This window comes from Hippocampus bargibanti, linkage group LG15, assembly GCF_051943395.1.
Source record: "Hippocampus bargibanti isolate YZ-2025 linkage group LG15, ASM5194339v1, whole genome shotgun sequence".
NCBI classification, from domain to species: Eukaryota; Metazoa; Chordata; class Actinopteri; order Syngnathiformes; family Syngnathidae; genus Hippocampus; species Hippocampus bargibanti.
In genome coordinates, this window is record NC_142748.1 from 3,269,816 (window position 1) to 3,293,868 (window position 24,053).

General features: G+C 38.8%; 1 protein-coding gene across 4 annotated transcripts in view; it reads left to right on the plus strand.

The window, feature by feature from the left end:
* Nucleotides 1–24,053, plus strand: part of snx29 (sorting nexin 29) — a 212,765-nt gene that overhangs the window by 41,247 nt on the left and 147,465 nt on the right. For all 4 annotated transcript variants that reach the window (XM_089016086.1, XM_089016085.1, XM_089016087.1 and 1 more), the window contains exon 15: nucleotides 14,345–14,451. In XM_089016086.1, coding sequence (XP_088872212.1) covers nucleotides 14,345–14,451 — 107 coding nt within the window. The remainder of the gene's footprint in view (nucleotides 1–14,344; nucleotides 14,452–24,053) is intronic.

Here is a 24,053-nt window from a genome sequence, read left to right on the forward strand (position 1 = left end):
AAAATATCGATATAACCAGACTATCGATATATCCGATCCTGCGCCTTGTAAATGTTCTCCTTGCGTTCATAGAAATAGTATCGTAATAAGCAGTACTGTCGATACAACCGATATACAGTAAAGTCTCGTTATATCGATATTCAAGGGAGTCGGAAAAAATATCGATATAACCGGGACTATCGATATATCCGACCCTGTTTGCATGTAATTTTCTCCGTGCGTGCATAGAAATAGTATCGATATAACGGGACTATCGATATATCCGATATCGATATAATGAGACTTTACTGTAGTTGTCAGATCATAGATATTTTTTTTATAAATATGGGGTTTCAAGACATTTTTTTTCCATCGGTTGTTCGGCTTCTTACTCTAAACAGTATATGGACCATCATGGTTTTTTTATAAAAAAAATTCGGACCATTGTTTAATTCTAACATTATTTTTAAAAAACAGTTTGTTTGCAGCTGGGTGTCTTTATCCTTCATTGTGGTGACTGTTTTGTTTGTATGCCAGTGACAAGGCAGCAATCAGCAATACCCCCCCCCCCCCTTTTTTTTATTTTTTATTCGGCAGAGCATCTGCTTAATGCACTTCTGTGTGTCACAACCACAGGGGTCATGTCGCAACAGTTAGCGGATGCTGTCCTTACGTTTCGTACCGGGAGCTAAGATGCTGATTAGATGTCTGTTGGGGGATGGGGGCGCATGGATATGTGCAGATATGTTTGCATGATTAAAGGCCACCTAATCAACTTGGACAAGTTTGGATGTCAGAACTTATTAGCACCGATGCACTCGGTGAGTCTGGAGTTGAAGCGAGGCTGCCGTGTGACTGCTGCGACGTTGAAAGCATTTGTTGAAAACAACATCCTCTTCGCCGCTGTTGTTGTTCCAAATGCAACCATCGGGTTGTTGGAGCAGATGGCGCTGATTGAAAGCTGCTGTGAGCTGCCAGTGATTAGATATGTCTTAATGTCAGAGTGGAGCAGAATAATTTGGGCCTATTGATTGGATAACATATGCACTTGGTCATGTCTGATTCGGAAACTGGGGAAGTTGAACTATGTGCCACTTGGCTGTCAATCAAATGCATTTATATGCACAAAATTGGCAAGTTATGTGTAGTGGATGAGTTGTGCGTGTGCTGGAAGTTTTAATCATGATGGCAAGTAAGTTTCAGGCTATCGTGTATGAAACGGGATGGATATGAAATATCGCTGGACAGGCAGTGATTGCTGTGGATGTCATGTTGCAATCGACTGTGATGAGTGCATTCGGGAGGGCGAATGAAGCCATGCCCCGAAAGAGAATGTTCATTGGCATCTATTGTGGCTAGCAACATGCTACCGTAGCTTCCCAGTGTCCGAAAGGTGCTGAAAATTCAAAATCGACGGTACATGTGTGTTGACTGTCTTGTTTTTTTTTTTACATTTGTGAGTAATTGTCTGATGTTGGCCCGGACACTCAAAAAAGACTCAAACACAGGAAGGGTGTATTTTACTACCGGCAGGGGACGCAGCCATTCATGATCGACGGCCAACTTCTGCAGCCTTCTGCTAGCTATTTATTGAGAGTATACGCAAATTTGAGTGATATATTAGTAAAACATAGTTTTCCTGATTTTAATATGCCCCCTCTGGACGTCCAATGCACAAATATCCATAAACCAACAGAACATAGACATTTTAATGGGTTGTCTTTCCATGAACTGATCGATTTGTAGCTTGGCTAATGACCAATTCCTGTGAAGGAGTCGTAAATTAGTCCAAAGCCCGATCTCCTACATGAAGATGATAGTTGAACAGGCTGTGTCTGTTCACCTCAGATTGACCCCAGAATCTATCAGTCATCAATACTCTCCTCTTATTTTCCTTTCGGCTTTTCCCTTCAAGGGGTCGCCACAGCGAATCAGTGTCCTCCATCTTCAGAGGTTTGATTTGCATGTTCGTTTTGGCCAAGCTTTTACATCGGATGCTCTTCCTGACACAACCCTCTGTAAATAGCTGTTTGTTTTTGCGGTTGACGTTTGCAGTGCCGAGATACTTGATATGCAAGGGATATTTTTGAGACCTTACATAGCGACAGGGCAACTTTACAGACTATTCGCAACATCTCCCAGTCTGCCTCGGTGCACTTTTACAACACGGAGTGTTACGATCAACAAAATAATAAACATCACGTCACATCAATCTTTGAACGCTTGACATTGTAGCCGTGTCTTCCATCTCTTTCTGCTCCTCTGGCGTTGCCCCCACCCCTAATCTAAAATCGGAAGTATCTAAATTACACTTGCTAATAGGTCACGGCGGCATAATTTCCTCCCTCACTTCGACACCCTGTCCCTCTCTCTCTCTTTTTTTTAATTAACCGTTAAGGTGCAGAGAATATTTCATTTGACACGAAATGAAATTGTCCTTCTCAACTCTTGAAAGAAGGGAGGGTAAAAAAAATCTCTTTGCTACCGTACCTTGTCTTCTAGATGGAAACATCAATTGTTAATCCTCATTTTAACACACTACTGCCCCAGTCCCTGCTTCAGGCATGCACACCGTCACCATCGGACACCAAAAGTGAACACATTCTCAGTTTTGCTGTGCCTGAACACCTTCAGAGAAATATATATTGGATTGGATTGGATTGGATATGCCTTTATTAGTCTCACAGTGGAGAAATTTACATTTCACAGCAGCAAAGTGATATATAGAGATATATATACTCTTAATACATTCTCCCCATGAAAACAAATACATATAATAATAATCACCACTCTGCGCCATCAGATAATTAACATACTAATTCCATGCTGAAGGATGTGCGCTGAACAAAGCCATTTTTTTTCTTTTTATAGAATGTTGTGTCTCGTTGGATTGGATCTCGACGTAATCATGATTGAGGAAAAGGCTTTTTTTCCCAATTTACATGGTGGAGTAAACCCTACCCTATCTATCTATCTATCTATCTATCTATCTATCTATCTATCTATCTATCTATCTATCTATCTATCTATCTATCTATCTATCTATCTATCTATCTATCTATCTATCTATCTATCTATCTATCTATCTATCTATCTATCTATCTATCTATCTATCTATCTATCTATCTATCTATCTATCTATCTATCTATCTATCTATCTATCTATCTATCTATCTATCTATCTATCTAAAGGGTAGCTGATTATATGATTGAGAATCGTAATGTTGCTTGACCAGTTGCGAGCCGTGAGTGGCTGTGAGTGACCGTAGCCGATCAGAGCTGACTGGCTCTAAGATGTCTAGCTGTTGGCTATCTGGTTATCTATTAGCTATCCATTAGCTTTCTGACTAGCTCTTAGCTGTTTAGCTGGCTGGCTGTTAGTTGACTAGCTGTTGGCTATCTGGCTATCTATTAGCTATTTATTAGCTATCCATTAGCTATCTGGCTGGCTATTAGCTGTCTAGCTGGCTGGCTGTTAGTTGATTAGCTGTTGCTATCTGGCTATTAGCTATTTATTAGCTATCAATTCGCTAGCTGGCTGGCTATTAGCTGTCTAGCTGGCTGGATGGCTGTTTGTTGATTAGCTGTTGGCTATCTGGCTGTCTATTAGCTATCTATTTTGCAATAAATTACATAGCTGGCTGGCTATTAGCTGTCTAGCTGGCTGGCTGTAAGCTGTCTAGCTGGCTAGCTGTTGGCTATCTATTCGCTATTTATTATCTGTCCATTAGCTAGCTATCTATTAGCGTTCTAGCTGACTGGCTGTAAGCTGTCTAGCTGGCTAGCTGTTGGCTATCTGTATTGTATTATTATTGTTTGTATCTGTATTATTATTATTATTATTATTAAACCGAATCCAACAGTCCATGAACAAAGAAAAAGTGAAGTCAAAAGTGGGAAGTCTTAGTCACAATGAGTTGGCATTAATTTCCAGAGGCTAGTTTGACGAGAGACATTTTTTGTGGCGGAATCTCAAGTACAGACGTTCCCCAAATTACGAACATTCGAGTTACGAAGAATTCAGTCATTACGTGCCATTAGCTTCTGTAATGGCTTACTGAAGACCCAAGGATATATGTCGTCGTACTACAGTCGGTGTGAATTTCTTTTACGAGTGTTAGAGCGTCTGTGTTTTATACTTCTCCATTCAGTGTTTGACTTAAACAAACATCCCATACAAAATATACCACTGAAGCTTACGAACAAATTCACATTACAAACGACCGCTCAGAACGTATCTCGTTCGTGAGGTGAGGAGTGTCTAGTACCATATTTTCCCATAGTGAAGAGCCTTCAAATTTCTCAAAAGCTAACTCCTTATAATCCGATGCGTCATTTGTATGGATCAATATTCAGATTTCTAGTTTGTTGTGATGTGGAAAGTGCTTTGTTACAGCTGCAGCAGTTGCAAAAGCACTCTGTAAGTAAAACCTGTATTGTATTGTTTCGGTTTCCCTTTACAATAGCTCCATCTTGTGGATGCATCATGCAACTGATCTATTCTATGCGCCTTATAATGTGGTCATCTCTATGTATGAAAAAAGTTTTAAAATAAGCCATTCAATTAAGGTGTGCCTTATAGTGCGGAAAATACAGTAACTCATCTCAGGAAGACAATTTCTACTAAACAACTCACGTTGCCAGTTCACTGGCAGATGTTTTGATATTCTTGCCACTTCATCATAAATATGCCTTCAGATTGAACAGAATACTTTCTCATTCAGTTTCACCGAGGTGCTCAAAGTGTACTTCCCTTCCTTATATAAGCACTTTTCTTGACCACAAAAACATGTCACCTTCATGTATGAACGGTGGAATTTGTATGCCGGCCCACCGAGTATTTCATGCATTGTTCAGCACAAATGCCAGGCCACATGTAGCGTTACGTTAATTGTATTCTCGGTCCCTCATACAAGTCGCGCGCTGATTTCAGTCGGTACGCACATAGACGAAAAAGACTGTTCACAAGTGTCGTACTAAGTAAGCAGACATGCATTTTGCATGCGATCGGGTCGCTAAATGTAAATTCCGTCGCCATGTGTGCTTGTTCAGTGCATTCTCTCTTTGAATAAATTGTGCTACATTGAGATGCAATGTTTTCCAGCTGGGACATTTTCTGGTCATTTATTTTGATCAAAGAGAAGAAAAAAAAAGATTTGGTTTTGCTTACACCTGCTTGTACACATTCTATTCTTCATGGCTCAACGCGCCCTGATAGCTAAGGTAGAAAAGTAAATGCTGGGATTCTTGCTCGACCATACCATAATAGTGGATAAAGAAGAAATCAAACTGTTTGTATTGTAAACCTCTGTTTCCTACCGGAAGCTGAGATAAAAAAATTCTGAACATAGATTCAATTGGAAGCATCGAGATATTTTGTAAAGCACGGTCAAAATAAAGCTGCACGGTTATTGCATTGTGTTGTACTCCCTTTAGCCTGCTTCCATCTAGTGGATGTATAATTCAACAGCCACAATTGGAGCTTTTTGTTTCATTCTATTCACCTTATAATGTGGTGCACCTTAACCTATTCACTGCCAGAGCGCCATTCCCGAATTCTTTCGGGTTTAGTTTTTTATTGCTGGGGGTGCCGATAACGTGCTGGACAAGCCTCCGGCATGTTTTTTCCCTTCCACGAGGGGGCAGCATCTCTCTATTTTTTTCATGTTAGCGCTTTGTTCCAACATCAGCTGTTGTTAAAGCACTATATAAACCAATATGTACGTATTGCATTATACTTTGGTCAGCCGCCCTCATTTCAAGCTCAGATAACTCCAGACCTATATAATTTAGGAATTAACTCATTTTTTTTCCGGATGAAATAAGATTGTCTAAGGTTTCTTACGCTGCATTGAATGTTTATACGTATAGTCCTAAAACTCAATATATAGTCTGTCTCTCTGTCTCTGTCTCTCTTTCTCTGTCTCTGTCTGTCTCTTTCTCCCTCTCTCTCTCTCTCTCTCGCTCTCTTTCTCTCTGTCTCTCTTTCTCTCTCCAACATATGTAGTATTTTCTCCAGTTGTTCATGTACATATCTTTATCGAGCATATATTTGATCATGTTTATTTTTTAGTACAAACCAATACAGGTTAATTATAACAACCTTAAACATACTTATATAAACCTTAAACATATATTCCGTACAAAAAAATAGCACTGAAGCAACTTCCGAACAAATTCACCTTACGAACGACCGTTCGAACGTATCTTGTTCGTAAGTTGGGGAGCATCTGTATATCAGAAACAGAATCGGAAAACCTGTATTCCTCCCGCAATGGGGAAATTTGCAGTTCACATCAACAATTTGAAAGGGGATGGGGCGAAAGGATAGAAAAACAAGATATTCTAAGCATAGTAAAATAAAAATGATAACTGTATACTGTAAATACAGTAAAGTCTCGTTATATCGATATCGGATATATCGATAGTCCCGGTTATATCGATACTATTTCTATGCACGCACGGAGAAAATTACATGCAAACAGGGTCGGATATATCGATAGTCCCGGTTATATCGATATTTTTTCGGACTCCCTTGAATATCGATATAACGAGACTTTACTGTATATGCTGATAACAAAAACACATTTTCACACATTGTTGATGCTTGGTTGATAAATTCATTTTTCTGAGCCTCCACACACACACACACACTAAACACTAAGTTCTCACAAGTCACACCGACGATTGATTTTGAATATGGCGGCTTGTTGTCCCATTCATGTGCTACTTTGTACCTGTGGGAAACAATATAACTGCTGTCGATTTAAATTTGGATACTTGTTTAATAAACATTACTCCACTTTCCTTGAACATTTTATACCACCATTGCTTCCGTTTGCTAATGTGTTGCATAACAATTACGTGCTCCTAACTTTTGTGCTCCTACTTTTCATCTCGTCTAATAGAAGTGAACCAGGTTGCTCTTCCTTTCTGCTTATATACTTCCTGCACACACACATGTACGCACACGCACAAAGGCCGCCGTTATCGGAGGGAGGGGAACGCGAGAAATGAACTATGCACGATTAGAAAATGAAAGAAGATTGCTTTTGATTAGCACTAGTTAATTAACTCAGCCAGCTGCCTGCCTGCTCCCCGAGCCAACCCATCAACAATGCACGGCCCGTCTGCGTGATTAGCCCAACGTTGTTTATGAGCGCTTGCGTGTCTGTATTTTTGAATGCAAGTGTTCTTTTGTTCAATGTTGCTTTTTCTTTTTCTGTTCAGTCCTGGCATTTCGTAATGAAAAACATGTTCATTGAACCGCTGTTGCTTGTTCCTTTCTGTTCGAAAACAAAACAAAAACATATTTTCATTCATATGAATGTATATATGATGAGCGACATGGGGACTGTCGTTGCACCAAGGCACCGTGTGCTGCCAAGTTAAATGGATCAGCGGTGAATGATTGATAAGGTGGAAAACAAGGGAGGATAGGAAATGAGAAACAAAGTTCAAATAAAGTCATGGCAAAAGGGGAAAAAGATGGGGGGCTCCTAGTGCAAACTAAAGTTGAGCATCGGGCTGTCACTGTCGGCAGGTGAAATGAAAATCTAATCGAACATTCGATGTTTCATGTATTGCTTGTCAGAGATAGATAGAGATTAACGCAATCTCTGGTGAATACGATTCATTTTGTGCCTTTTTAGTTGCACAAGAAAGCTTCCCTTATTGGTCAAAATCAAAATGCAGTGGTGACCTGGCCACCAGGGGGTAGTATAAGACAGACAGATGGATACACTACTGTACAGTCTGCATCTTACATAGACAACTGTAGTTTGTGTATGGGTCCGGTCTTTACAGAGGATAAAGAATGTATATTACAGTAAAGTCTCGTTATATCGATATCGGATATATCGATAGTCCCGGTTATATCGATACTATTTCTATGCACGCACGGAGAAAATCACATGCAAACAGGGTTGGATATATCGATAGTCCCGGTTATATCGATATTTTTTCGGACTCCCTTGAATATCGATATAACGAGACTTTACTGTATTTTGAGTTGTTTGATTGTTGTTTTTATAGGCTAATGTAGTCTTTTGTATTAAAATATGAAGACCACAAGGTGTTAAACTGTATGTATATTTCCTTTTTTTTGTGTCAGTTTTAGCATTAAGATGACAGACTAAAGGCTAAGAGTTTTTTTAATACTCTGTAGAATAATTTTAGTGTATTGTTTAGTTTGACAGTACACCAATGTAAATGTTATCAATTTTCAGAGTGCTGTTTAAAGCAAAACATGTTGAGTTATAGAGCGCTAGCATTTTAACTCATTCACCCCCATTCCCGAATTTATCGGGAATTGAAAAGCATGACGTGGGGCTTTTTTCTTTAGGAGGGCTGCCGATAAAGCGCTGGTCAGACCTCTTGCAATGCTTTTCTTCCCATGAGGGGGCAGCATTTGCCTTTTGTACAGCTGCCCCCATTTCAAGCTCTGATAACTCCAGTTCCATGTAACTTATGAATTAACTCTTTTTTTTTTCTGATGAAAGAAGAAAGTCTACTAAGGTTTCTTAAAGTGCATTAAATACGTAGTCCTAAAACTCAATATTCTGTGGATCCTGCAATTTGAGTGAAAATGACAAAAGCCCTGGCACTGCTGTGGATACATTTTTGCACATCGTCTGGCAGTGAATTGGATAAGTTGGTGAAAAGAACGAAAAATAGGGCCAAATGACTGCTCCTCCTGCATCCGATCAGCTGGTGTGCCTGCGATGACTCAGAAGGTCAAAACAAATCAAGGTGTCGACTCATATCGACAAGCAGATCACAGCAGACAGGAAATGTCAGAGCTCATCAGGATTGGTCACAGTTTGTGCTCTCTTGATATCCTGCCATGACGGCTGCTCAGTAAAATAAAAAGAAAAACAACCCCGTGCTGCGATTGCCTTCCCCACTGTGCTTTTATGGAGTTACAGTGAAACAAATCTGTCAGGTCGCAGGGGTAACAAGCTTAGCATGGAAAGCACAGGCCAGCCATTTCTTCCAGCTCTTCCCCAGATGTGATCCCAAGAGGTTCCCAGGTCAGTTGGGAGACTCTCCTCCATGTCCTGGGTCGTTCCCAGGGACTCCGATTGCTGCAAAATGTCCGGAACATATCACCACGGGGATACCCTAGCCACTTCATCTGGCTCCTCTCGATGTGGAAGAGAATCAGATTGACTCGGAGCTCCTCCCTTGGGTCCAAGCTTCTCACTTTAGCTCTAAGTGTGAGCTTGGTGTAAACTTATTTCGGCTACTTGGATCCCCGATCTGCTTCATTCGGTCACAACGCATAACGCATGAGGATGGGAATGTAGATCGGCCAGTAAATCGTAAGTTTTTGGCTCAGCTCGTTCTTCACAATGACAGACTGATGCAAAGTCCGCATCAGAGCACACCTTGCAATGATTAGCATGTCAATCTCCCATTCTGTCCCGAGCTGACTCGCAAACAAAACCCAAAGTCCTTAAACTCCCCCACTAAGAGTACGATTGGATTGAATTGGATTTGCCTTTATTAGTCTCACAGCAGCAAAGTTTCACGGCTGCATTGCTCACGTAACAAGACACAATCCCCAATAATTAATTATCCAGACTGACTTCAATTTCACATATGCATTTAACTCATTCACTGCCAGACGATGTGCAAAAATATGTCCACTCCAGTGCCAGGGTTTTTGTCATTTTCATTCAAATTGCATTGAAAAACATCTTCTGATACAATATGTAACGAGCATGTATTTTGCACAGATTTTATACATAGAGAAATATGTTATATTAGTTTGATTTTTTTTTTCTCTCTCACAGCATCCTGTTTGGAAGAATTGTGGCCGCCTGCATCTTTTAACTCATTCACTGCCAGACGATGTGCAAAAATGTATCCCCTCTCGTGCCAAGGCTTTTGTCATTTTCACTCAAATTGCAGGACCCACAAAATATTGAGTTTTAGAACTACATAAACATTCAACACAGCGTTAAGAAACGTAGACGCTCTTCTTTCATCAGAAAAAATATAGTTAATTCCTAAGTGATATGGGTCTGGAGTTATCTGAGCTTGAAATGAGGGTGGCTCACCAACATATAATTCAATACATGTTGGTTTACATAGCGCTTTTAACAACAGCTGAAGGTGAAACAAAGTGCTAACATGGACAAAAGGCAAATGCTGCCCCCTTGTGGAAGTGAAAAAAAAAGCATTTCCTGAGGTCTGACCAGCGCTTTATCGGCACCCAAGCAAGAAAAACCAAACCTGAACACATTGGGGAATGGCGCTCCATGTCATATTTTCAATTCAGGAATAAATTCATAAATGGCAGTTAAATGTGAAAATATAAATAAAATAGACGCAACAAAATCCGTCTGTCTGAACACATTTAGACACCACCTGAAGGTCGGATTAATAGTGTTCATTTCCTTTGCTTGCTCCAAGACAAGGCTTTTGTCCTGCAGCTGGTCTGAATATAGGCCTTTTGGATGAATCTAGTTTTGGGTTAAATCGCAAAAATAGGGGTTTTAGTTTTTGTCCCGAAAAGTGTTACTATTTAAAGGCATTTTCTGAGTTAAGAATTGAATTCCATTGTCCGGAATTCAAGCTGGGTTGGCCTTGCAGCTAATCCATTTACTCGATGATAAGCAGCAGATGCAAATGGACGGACGTCCGTCTCTATGTATGTTTGGATTTTTGGACTTGAAATGTCATTGCACTGTTGCTATGATACATTTTTCCATTCAGCCTATTTTGAAGCCAATTTTCTTGATGGATACCCACACTCATTATCAATACTTAACTTAGACTAATGTCTCAAGGGATGGAAACGCTCAGGTGAGCATTTTGGAATGGGGGGAACACCCCCACACACACATACGCGGTACTCCCGACGCAACACATTGCTCATGGGCAGCCCGACATTTCATAGCGGGCAACACAGCTGTTGGGGAATGACGCTCAGTTAGTTTTGTTATTACACACCAGCTGTCAGCCCAATTTTCTTTAGCCAGGAACATCTGTGGTGTCATCCTCCAATCTCCCCGACTTCATCACACGCGTATAAACACACACTTGTCTACTTGTTTGTCCACATCACCTGAGTTCTGGCCCAACCTGCGTCGATGCGACTTTCGATAGTTGATGTTACGGCGCAAACGAGGCTCCATTTTGTGTCAACGGCTTCGAGGCACTAATTAATCAGCAATCCGTTCCACGCAATCAACGCTCAACTCAACGTGTTTATTTTGCCTATTGCAGCATTCTGCCTGTCACACGTAGCAAAATAGGTTATGTGAGACATAGCCGGATAAAACGTCGACAATTGCTATGTACGATCAAATCAGAGTCCAAGATGGCGGCTGATTAGGCAGCCGTCAGCAAGTAAGATTGAATTACTGTGTTTTTGTGTTGTCTTTACAGCAGCTCTGTATTTCTTTTTCCTACTTCTTCCTTTTCTTTTCTCTTCCTTCCATAACTGCTCCTGTGAAATGTAAATTTCTCCACTGCGAGACGAATAAAGGCGAATCGAATCAAAATTATAATTATGTTTCTGCTCATATATTATGAATGTCACTCGTGGACAGTTCAGGGAAGTCTGTGTAAGCTCTCAGTCTTACAGGAGTGGTCCATTGATGATTATGGTCTACGACTGGCCTTATTGCCCCATTTGCTCTGGTATCACCTCATCAGTATAACTAAGCCTACGTGGTAACGATCTCAGAAGTGTGTTGTAAGCACGATCCAAATTAAACCTCACACCACCATTGCGATTTAGTGAATGGTTCTGCTGTTGTGTATAAAAATAGCTTCTTTTACTCCCCTTTCAAACCACTATTTTCTTTCGCTAGGATTTTAACCTCACTGTCGTCAAATGAGTGGTTGCTAGCTTTTAGGTGCATATGTACTGCCCATTGAGGCCCACTAGTATTATCCCTGCGATGTAGTCTTTTTTTGAGAATTTGTTTAGTCTCCTCAATGTATTGCTCTTTACAATTTAGTTTTTTTTACAATGTACAGTGAGACCTCAACTTACGAACTTAATTGGTTCCCAGACAGAGTATGTAAGGCAAAAAGTGTGTATCTCAAAAAAAAATCCCATAGGAAACCATTAAAATGGGATTAATCCGTTCCCGGGTTTCCATAAAATATACTTTTCAACTAAATAAGCCTTAAAACTACACACAACATATCTTATTCCATGTATAATAAATATGCTATTGTATTGTAATGAAAGAAATACACTGTATTGTATCATAAAGTCACTTTATTTACATTTGTGATGGTCATTTATGGCTTGATGGAATGGCGTTGGAGGTCAAAGGGAATTGCTGTTTGGAAAGAGAGGCGCATTACATGACAACTGTAATTAAAGAAATAAACTGTGCTGTAAAATAAAGTTTTATTTACCTTTTTGATGGTCGTTGATGGCTTATGGAAGGAGAGTCAGGACTGTTGGTGCTGTTCGGTCGTGTGCTTCCGCCGAAGATCACTCCGCCAGCCGTGGTGGGTGTGTATTATGAAAATAGTGCTTATTATAAGGTTTAATTTTCATAAATTAGACGTTTGTAAGACAAAAAGTTTGTAAGTTGAGGTCTCACTGTATTGAATAAACTACATGACTTTGTTTTTCATTTGGCAGCCTATCTTTTGGATGCACTCATTTTTGTCTCAAAGTTTTGTGTTGCCAAAGGCCCCTTATGTAGTTTTTGTAGCTTAGATTTTTATGTTCTGATGAACCATCAGTCAAACTTTATCTGTGCCTTTTCGACACGTTAAATTCCCATCATTGCATTTTTAAGTTTCCTCCATTTGCAACGCTCTCCGAGCGTGTCTTCTCGTCTCTCCCATCAAGTAAAAGCACGTTTGTCTTTGTCAACGACGCGTGTGGACATTGAAATCCCAAAGTTAATTGTCTTCCGCGCTGCCGAAAATCCAATCAAATCGTCGCCCACCTCCACTTCTGCGAAGACCTCCTTTTGCCAAGTTGTGTTTTTTTTTCTCTTTCTATTCCTTCCCCCACAGAAGGAACCCTGTTAGTTGATGTTTATAAGCTTAGAAACCATGCTTTAGGCGCTGCCACGATGACTTAAGCCTGTGAGCGTGCTTCAGTATTACAAAGAAACAATGAGCTCGGTCTGAGAGGAAAGTCTGCGTAGAAGAGGCGATGGAGTCAGGGGGACATTTATCATCTTAATAGGAATGACAGTGGGGGGTTAGGGGGAGAACTGCGTTTGAGTTGCTGACTTACATTGTGGCGTCGTGTACGTACAAAGAAAAAGCGGATTTGTGTGCTTAAGCATCTTTGTGTGTTTGCTTGTCGAACCCCGTGCGATTGTGCCAGTGACTCTTTTACTCCGGTGTGACGTTAATTCAGTGGAACTGGGATCGGAGGCGCCGGAGAGGCTGCTAAGCGTGTGTATAAATACCAACCTGCTCCCCCGTGTGCATCGTTCTGTTCAATTTTGATCAAAACAGTCAAGCAGCTGCAAGTGTCACAAAGTAACTGAGAGTGGCACTGGTGGAAACGTTTGCACTGTAATTGTTGTGGGATGGGGTGGTGGGAAACACGGGTGTGGGGGGGAGGCTTCCTCCAAGTGTGTGTTGTGGACTATTTGAACAACAATCCATTGATTTTATTCATCAGTTTTCCTAATAGATAAATAAAAAATGTGTACATCCTGGAGTGGTAGCCAGTCAATTGCAGATAATAATAATAATAATAATAATAATAATAATAATAATAATAATAATAATAATAATTATTATTGTCATACTATTATTATCATTTACTATTATTATTTACTATTATTTACTATTATTATTTGCTATTATTATTATTACTACCATTATTATTATTTTCATTATTATTATTATTATTATTATTATTATTATTATTATTATTATCATTATTATTACTATTAACATTATTATTTACTACTATTATTATTCTTTGCTATTATTATTATTTTATGTTATTATTATTATTATTATTATATTATTATTATTTACTATTAATCGTATTATTATTATTTACTATTATTATTTCTATCATTATTATTATTATTTTGTTATTATTATCATCATTATTACTGTTAACATTATTATTATCATTATTATTTACTATTTTTATTCTTATTATTGTTTACTCTTATTATTATTTACAATTATTTGCTATTATTATTATTTGCTATTATTTGCTATTATTATTATTAATATCATTATTTTATTAATTTAATTATTCCCATTATTATTATTATTTACTATTATTATTTATGATTATTATTACTATTGTTATTATTATTCACTATTATTATTTACCACATATTATTATTATTATTATTATTATTATTATTATATTTTTTTAAATGCAGTTTTCTGTGTCTTGCAGTGCTGTCAGTATTACCGTTGAGTGAAGAGGACCCCCCGGCCCCTCAGAGTAAATGCATGGGTGACATCGAGGAGTTGGCGGCCAGCTACGAACGCAAACTGATCGAGGTGAGCCTTTGCTGTTGTCTCCTCTCGCCGCTTACTGACTCGCAAGCAGAAAGCACCGTTGAACCTCCATGAAGTCTCATTTTCAAATTCCTTAAGGAGGAATATTATGCAAATGTGACTTTTTTTATTGCCTGTAGTTGTAGGTAGTTGTGGGTCTCGCTTACATGAGACAAACCTGGCATCTAAACGTGGTAATTTACCGTATTTTTCGGGATATAAGCACACCCAAAAAGCCTTGATTCTCTTCAAAAGATGACCGTGCGCCTTATACGCAGGTACACCCTATATGTGAAGTAATATTGAGCTACAGTAGTTCTCGCAACTACTTTCAGCCGCCACCAACTCCATTTCACCTTGTAAAAGAAGTAGTGCGTCACCCCAGCCTATACTGTCACGCCTTATAATGTGCTGTGCCTTATATTTGGAAAAAATATATATACTTATATATTATATTTGGATTTTTTTTTCATGTATTGAAGGTGCGCCTTATACACGGAAAAAGTTTGAAAATACACCATTAATTGGGGGTGCGCCTTTTACTCCGCTGCGCCTTATACAATAAACAAGATCAGAAATAGACTATCATTCTTAATCATTTTATTGATTATTGATTTGTTTTTGGACACATCACTGGCATTACGTAAAATGAATTGGATCTGTTTAAAAAAATAATAAGCATCATACTATTGAAGCGAAGTCTACAAATGCATTTTGCCCATTTTAATGAATGCTAATAGAATTACTTAACTTTGTAATCAGAGCGAACCACTGAAATAATTAAGCGCTTATTTTATTTTATTTTTTTGGTGGAATTTCTTCTTCTTTCTTCCGGTCCTCCCCCATTACCCTAACAGATGGAAGATTCCGCCATGGAGCAAAATGCAAAATATTGACACCATTTTTATTGGGTTTTTCACAAATAAATATTGTATTTTCCAGTGTATAAGGCACACCCAAAGGCCTTTATTTTCTTCAAAAGATGACTGTGCGCCTTATATGTGAAGTAATATTGAGCCACAACAGATCTCGCAACTACTCTCAGCCTTCTACTCCGGTGCGAAAATAAGGTACCCTTTAGAATATATGAAGAGAAAGTTATCAGGAAATATCAACATACTGAACGCTTGTGTTATTCATACTGGCTTACCATGACTTTATTTCATTGTGAGTGTCTGAAATGTTCATTCAATCAGACAGTAATGTAGTTATTTTCAAATTAGCACGATCAGTGGAACTGTCTGCAGCCTTCTGCGACACTGTTGCAGCTATTCCATTACTTGTGGGTGGTTGCACTTGTGTCATGTCGTTTGCAATGTATTCTAACTAGCATATTAGGCTATAATATTACCATATGCGTGGTTAATTACGTGGCCGTTTCACCGGCAACATTGGCCACTGATGGGCCTGCGGCACAGAGGTGCCGGTGTTGTTGGAAGTGTGATGGGTGATTTTTTTTTTTTTATCTTAAAATTTGTTTGTTTATGCTCACCTGACGTGCATTTTTGATGTTTGTTGACCTGCTTGGCGACTTAGTTTCTTATTTTATTTTCATCCCGGTACCCAAATACTTTTTTATTTTAACGTTTGAATGTATATTTTTTCTTCCCAGACTGTCAGGTAAATATAAAAGTTGACTAAATCACGAATTATACTGAAAACTTGCAGATCATACCCCCATCCCCCCAAAATTTTAATCTTGTAAAAGTGAATCAAGCACCTATAGTGGATTATGAATATTCTGCCTTTCTATACTTTATAAATGACGGGATTTCCAGCAGTGCCCGTCAACGTTTTTTTTTCCCTCTGGAAACAAGCCCATAAAAATGTGACTGACCACCACTATTGATTTTTGGAAAATGTCACATTGAGGTTGGTTGGTTCCTAATGACGCCTGCCAGAGCCAGATAAATATTTGACTGTTTACCTTCATCTACTATGGAAATACAGCTGTGTTTATGACCTGGCTCTGTTTAATGCCATTTGTGCGTCACTCTGGACATGCCTTTGTAACATTAAAGCCAATTTTCAGGGCGCTCAATGCTCTTTTCCCTGCATCATTTTTCAAATGCATTCTGTATTATCAGACAGAATGCAGGCCAACCGAAAATATGACCGGTTAAAGTAAAGTTATACACCGGACAGTAAAATGTAAAAAAATAATGTTTTTTTTTTTTCCGATGCATGACCTACTTGGGGAAAAAAAAGCGAGAAAAAGGACCTCATAAAAATGTTTTCAGAAATACAGTAAAGTCTCGTTATATCGATATTCAAGGGAGTCCGAAAAAATATCGATATAACCGGGACTATCGATATATCCGACCCTGTTTGCATGTAATTTTCTCCGTGCGTGCATAGAAATAGTATCGATATAACCGGGACTATCGATATATCCGATATCGATATAACGAGACTTTACTGTAATTTAAATGGTCAGTAGTGATAACCCGTAACGCAATTCAAGGTTGCCCACTGTCATGGCCGCTGTCCCCAACGGGGTTAATCTAAATAAATAAATAAATACATAAATAAATCTATAAATAAATAAATACATCTTCTTTTCCTTTCGGCTTTTCCCCTCAGGGGTCGCCACAGCGAATCAATGTCCTCTATCCCGGTTTTGTGCATCCTCTTCCCTCACACCAGCTACCTTCATGTCCTCTTTGACCACATCCATAAACCTCCTCTTCGGTCTTCCTCTCGGTCTCCTGCCTGGCAGTGCAAGGCTCAGCATCCTTCTCCCGATATAGTCGGTCTCTCTCCTCTGGACATGTCCAAACCATCTCAGTCTGGCCTCTCTGACCTTCTCTCCAAAGCCTCTAATATGAGTTGTCCCTCTAATGTACTCATTCCTGATCCTATCCAACCTGGTCACACCCAAAGAAAATCTCAACATCTTCAGCTCTGCTACCTCCAGCTCTGCTTCCTGTCTTTTCTTCAGTGGCACTGTCTCCAGTCCAAACATCATGCCTGGTCTGACCACTGTTTTATACACTTTTCCTTTCATCCTAGCTGAAACCCTTCTATCACACATCACACATCACACCTGACATTTTTCTCCAGCCGCTCCAGCCTGCCTGGACACGCTTCTTCACCTCTTTTCCACACTCTCCATTGCTCTGGACAGTTGACCCCAAGTACTTAAAATCCTCCACCTTCTTTATCTCTTCTCCCTGTAGCATCACTCTAGCACTTGGATCCCTCTCATTCACACACATATATTCCGTCTTGCTGCGACTGATCTTCATTCCTCTCCTTTCCAGGGCATATCTCCACACCTCTAGTTTCTCCGCCACCTGTTCCCCGTTCTCTCTACAGATCACAATGTCATCTGCAAACATCATGGTCCATGGAGATTCTTGTCTAACATCGTCTGTCAGCCTGTCCATCACCATAGCAAACAAGAAGGGGCTCAGAGCTGACCCCTGGTGGAGTCCCACCTCCACCTTGAATTCATCAGTCACACCGACAGCGCACGTCAGATACCCTTCCTGACACAACCCTCTGTATTTATCCGGGCTTGGGACCGGCACAATAAGACACTGGCTTGTGTCCCATTGTGGCTACATTAAATAAATAAATAAATAAATAAACTCATAAACTCTTAAACACATAAACATACATACAAATAAATAAATAAATAAATAACCCACAAAAAAGGCAACATCTAAAATATGTGGCGATTTATTTTGTTTTAAAAATCTTTTTACTTTACTGCATATATATATATAGTATATCCAGATAACATCCGATTTACGACCGGATTTCGTTCTGACAAAACGATCGTAAATCGAAATGCATTCAAAATGGCCGATGCGAGGTTTATCTATTAGTCGTCTAACTAGCTAGCTAGCTATTAGTTATCTATTAACTAGCTAGCTAACTTTATCTATTTGAGTTATTCTGGCTTGAATGAACGCTGGCGCATGTGGCTGCCACTGCTCACCTCCAGAAAAACTGATCCTGTGACTCTAAAGTGACCTTGAGAGTTTTGAAAAGCGCTGATAAATAAAATGTATTATTATTATTATAAGTCTGCTGGGATTGGCTCTCTCGCTCAACTTTGACTCTCACAAGAATGCTCTTTCAATACACCGTAATGCCAAATGGATTCATTTGTATTATAGTGTCCAACCAGGTGCCCAAATAATAATTTTCCCACTTGATGTTTATCTAAATTTATTTCTAATTGACCGTTTTTATTGTGCCCCTCAAGAATGTCCAAGTGAAAAATTGAGCACCTAATTGTGGCTGATGAATAAAAAAAATCTAATTTTCCAGCCCAGCAGTTATAGCTTTATGATCTACATTTCTTCAAGACTCTTTTTTTTTTAAGTTGATAAAATAGTTCAAAACTTCTGTCAGCAACTCATTTTCCCCCGATGATATGATGGAAGGCTTATGGGTTATCCCCAGTGTTTTGTTTTATTTTCTTTTAATTGATTTCGTTTGAACTTATGGAAGTCGTGTGGAAAAAAAAATGAAAGGATTAGCGTCTGAACTGATGCAAATTCACTGTTAATATGATCACAAAGCTATTAAAGGGCTTTGAAAAGTCGAGGGGAAAAAAATAGATGGAAAATGGATGGATGGTTCTGAACACTTATTGTGCTTCAGCTTACTTGGCTCATAAATTGATCATTTAAAAGTTTGGTAGCACTCAGGTCGTTTTTTGGGGAGGTTCGTTTTTAAGTTCCCAGTACCAGTGTGTACTTTTAACTTTTTGTATTTGTGCATTTTTATTTCCTTCAGACTAAATATTCCGTTTATAATAGTACTTTTATATGTGTGTTAACTATTACCGATATACTTTTTTAAAATAAAATGTAATGACAATTTTAAAAGGATTTTTACTTCATTTTAGAGGCAACCTTTCATTTTATAGGCAGCTTGCCAATGTACCTCATGCCCATTTTCCATCCAAGTGTATTATGATATTCCCTCGCATGGAATGTTGGCTGATAAACCAATTTTATCGCCGCCCTCCATTGTAAATCCTTCGCCTGCCGCTGCAACAAAACTTATCAGCATGACAGCAGAAACAAATACAAGCAGGGGGTTCAGTCACATGACATCCTGTGGTGAGATTTACAGCTTGCTTGGATTTCATCAAAATAGATTGACAATTAAAGTAGTTAACAGGAAGCTTTTTTGACTGAAGAAAGTAAATATTAGCGCATGGTTTTTAAATGTTTCATTAAAATTGAAATAATAATCACAAATGTGCAGACCGAGGGTTAAATTTTTCCACCTGTCATTTTAAACCACTCGCATAACTGTATATAGCATTTAATGCTCTTCTAAAGTCCTTCCGTGTCATTTTGAGGCATCTGGACTGCAATGTATCGTCCCAGAAGAGAAAGAAAAAATGGCGACCAGCTCCCGTGAGGAATGAATCAGCCCGTTTCCACAGGCTGACAAATTCCCTCCATGGAGCTTGGACGCCCTCCTCTGGTGGCTCTTGGGTGCAACATGAGCTCCCCAGACCAAACAAGTACAGCAAAATACATTGACGTGATGTAAGGACCGCTACAATGCATCTTTTTTTTTGGTCAGCGGCGTTCCTTTAGTGACGTCAATTACGGACTCGTCACCCACTCAAAAACAAGACTTCCTGAATATTCAGTGCGAGTCTTAAAACGTAAAATATAGCTATATGCGGTGGAATCTTATTAAAATATGCTCAGTAGAAGTCATTTGAAGCCATTTTACAAATTATGGACACAACTTGTCCGGAGACGTCGGTTGTCCTTTAAAGGACAACGGACACCATTTTTTTGTTTCCTAATTGACATCAAAAAAACGTTTTATAGCATGTAAAATGCCCAAAACACGCAGGCTGATATTTTTAGTCAAATGCAAAACACCAATAAAAATTAGTTAAAGTGTCCCAAAACTACTTCAAAATGTCCCCGGAAATGGCGATTTTCAGAAGGTCCCGCCCCCTTGTTCGTGACGTCACGCCAGGACGTCTTGCCTTGCTCTAGAATCAAAACAATGGATTCAGATTCAGAGAAGATGCTTTCTTGTTAATCATCCAGTTATGAATATGATTCAAATAGTTCTGAAGAGGAAAGCATACATGTTTGCAATTTATTAAAGAAGTCCTCCCGTATCAATTCGAGCAATCAGGACTCCGATGTAGCGTCCCAGATTATGCACAAGATAGCACTCAAGCTCCGTTGGAAATGGGCTGATTTGTCTGCTGGAAATTTGTGTCAACTAGTATCAAATAGTAGTCTTGGTGCAACACACAATGATTCACCATCGCGTTATTTATGTTTTCCTTCTAATTTTGCCATCATCACGAGGTTTTCAGACCAAACAAAGTACCCAAAATGCATTGTGTATCGCTTTCTCGGTCAGGGGCGTACTATTAATTTTAATACGACTACTACTAATAATAATACCAGTAATCATACCAATAATACTACCGTTACTACTAATACAACTAATACTACTAATAATAACTATTGTGTGCCTTTAGTGTTGAAGTGATTGAACTGTGTTGAGCCCGTGGATTTGTTCTCTCATCTAGGAGACACTTTCTCCCACCTGTCCACAACAGAAAACCATTAGAGCTCATAATTATTCAACATCAACCTGTTTGATTGTGACTCACACGCTTGTGTGCCTCCATAATTACCACCTGCCAATACCGACTAATTGCATCGACTAAAGAAACATTTATTTACAATTGCGGAAAAGTTTGATTTGCTTCCGTTTGAAAAAGAAATGGAAGCTGACAGACTGCGTTTTTAGCATTGTGCATAAATTCAAAGTAGTCGTTAGCCATAACAAAAAGCATGTGCCATCCAAGTGCTGTCATGCTGCAGCGATAAATGAGCGACTTTTGTATCATTGGCCGGATTTTAGCTTTTTTGTTGTTTCTTTTCTAGTTGCCCATCTGCTGCTCTCATTTTCGCACTTTGCGCAGCTCTGTTCCTATGTAACTGTTTTTTTTTTTTTTTTTAAACGCCCAGTCAATGATGGACCGAACAGCTTGTCGTGTCTATATTGGTCTTCACTCACCCTTTTTCTTTTCCACTCCGCCCCCTCCACTTCCGTCATCTTCAGCCTTGTTTCCTCCTGTTGAGGAGCAGATGTGCTGAAGTGAGTCACGAAAATGTATGGAATCCAATATGTGGTCAGAGTGACAAATTAGTCATATAGTTGTCATATTTTGGTTGCCTTGTTTTTTTTTCACAACTGTTTTCTCTTCGTATTTCGGCTTCCTCCCACATTCCTCCCACATTCCAAAAACATGCGTGTGAATGGAAGACTCTTAATTCAAAGGTGCCACTGAATCGAAACCTGGGGCAGTTTTTACATGTATTTTTACCATTTGGATCTTGTATTAAATTATTTTTTTTATATTTTGCTGTTCAGACAATTCTAACTTAAAATATTTAGCTTGAAGAGCCCTTTTTTGTAACTATTTCACTGCCAGACATGTGCAAAACTGTGTCCGCTCAAGTGCCAGGGTTTTTGTCATTGTCAATTGAATTCCAGGACTCACAGAATATTGAGTTTTAGGACTACAGTAAAGTCTCGTTATATCGATATTCTCGGGAGTCAGAAAAAAATGTAGATATAACCGTCCTGCGCCGAACTGCATTAAAAGGAAGGGGGCGGGGGGGGGGGGGCAACACGTAAACGGGGTATCTTTGATATGGCATGTCATTTTATCATTGGGTTCATGGATTACGTATCTAACATGCTTTTTGTACAATAGTGACGTGTAAAATAAACTTGTGCATAAAATAAAAATGTCTTTACACTTTTTTTAATGACTATTTCCTTTCAAAAATGCAACCAATGCAAAATCCTGACGTTCTATTGACACGAAACCAAGAAAAAAACAGTGATTGTTACAAGCGATAAATATATCTGAATGCTACACAATTAAATACATGGATGAAAAACCAAAACTGCAACGTTTACATTACTTACGTTGATGAAGTATTCTGCTGCACGACACGTCAAACTCTTTCGCGATGAAGGATTTGCTTGTTGGATTGTCCCCCACAGCCATGATTGCCTTGTACGTTGTTCGGATATCACAATTCTTACGTTTTCCCATGGTTGAAATTGGTCTCAAGCAACAGTACTGTATTTTAGCTAGGCTACGCTCTTTTTTATTGTGCTCGGTAAGACAGGTCACAACACGGAAGCTGGTGACGTGACTGGGTTTGGGAGGACCCGACAACGGGGTTCGAGAGAGTGCCTGACTAGAATGACTGTACATGTTTGGACTGAGAACCGTGTTGCACCCAAAAGCCGCCAGAAGAGGGCATCCATGGTCCATATAAGGAATTTATCAGCGTCTGCTACACACGAGCTGGCGTCTGAAAATGAAAATGGCGTCTGCTACACAGGAGCTGGTCACGTAACCAAGTCGACCAACGGCACGACCAGATACAGTGAGCGATACAGATTTCGATAATGGTGGTACTGTGTAGAAACCCCTAAGCAAATAGTGATTCACCTTAAATATCTTTTGTATCGATATAAACATAGCAAAATGGCCGGCGGGAGATGAAAAAGAGCACCGTTGTAACCGGATTATCGTAAAAACCACGAATCGTACTAAACGGAACTCATTATGCATAAAAAGACTAGAAATGTGCGCCAGAAATGAAAATAGTGTCGTAATAAACAGTATTATCAATATAAACGCTATCGATATAACGAGACTTTACTGGACATAAACATTTACTCAAGTGTTAGAAATCTTAAAATCTCTTCTTTCATCAGAAAAAAAGAGTTATTTCCTAAATTATATGGGTATGGAGTTATATGAGCTTGAAATGAGGGCGGCTGTCCAAAATACAAAGCAATACATACATATTGGTTTATTTACTATTATTATTACTATTATTATTATTATTATTTGCTAGCTATTTGCTATCTATGAGCTATCTGGCTGGCTAGCTATCTAGCTAGCTATCAATTCACTATCTGGCTGGCTATCTAGCTAGGTATCTGTTGGCTAACGATTGGCTTGCTAGTTAGCTTTCTATCTCTTAGAGTTACTTCCGGGTTGAGTGAACGCTGGCATGTGTGGCTGCCGCTGCTCACCCACAGAAAAACCGATCCTGTGACTGTAAAGTGACCTTGAGCGTTTAGAAAGGCGCTTGTAAATCAAATGTATTATTATTATTATTATTATTATTATTATTATTATTATTATTATTATTATTATTATTATTATTATCAGTAGTAGTAGTGGTAGTATTATTATGAGTATTATTAGTAATAGTAGTAGTAGTACGTAGTAGTAGCAGTAGTAGTATTATTTTTATTCTTATTAGTAGGAGTAGTATTATTAGAATTATTAGTATTAGTCTTATTAGTATTATGAGTATTGTTTGTATTATTTGTATTATTTCTATAATGAATATTATTTGAATTATTTAGATTATTTGTATTATTTGTATTGATTGAATTATTATTATTATTTGTATTATTATTTGTAGTAGTAGCAGGAGCAGCAGCAGTTGCAGTTGTAGTAGAAGTAGTTATTATTATTATTATTGTTATTACTGTTGTTGTTATTATTATAGCGCTTAAACAACAGCTGAAGCTGGAACAAAGCGCTCACA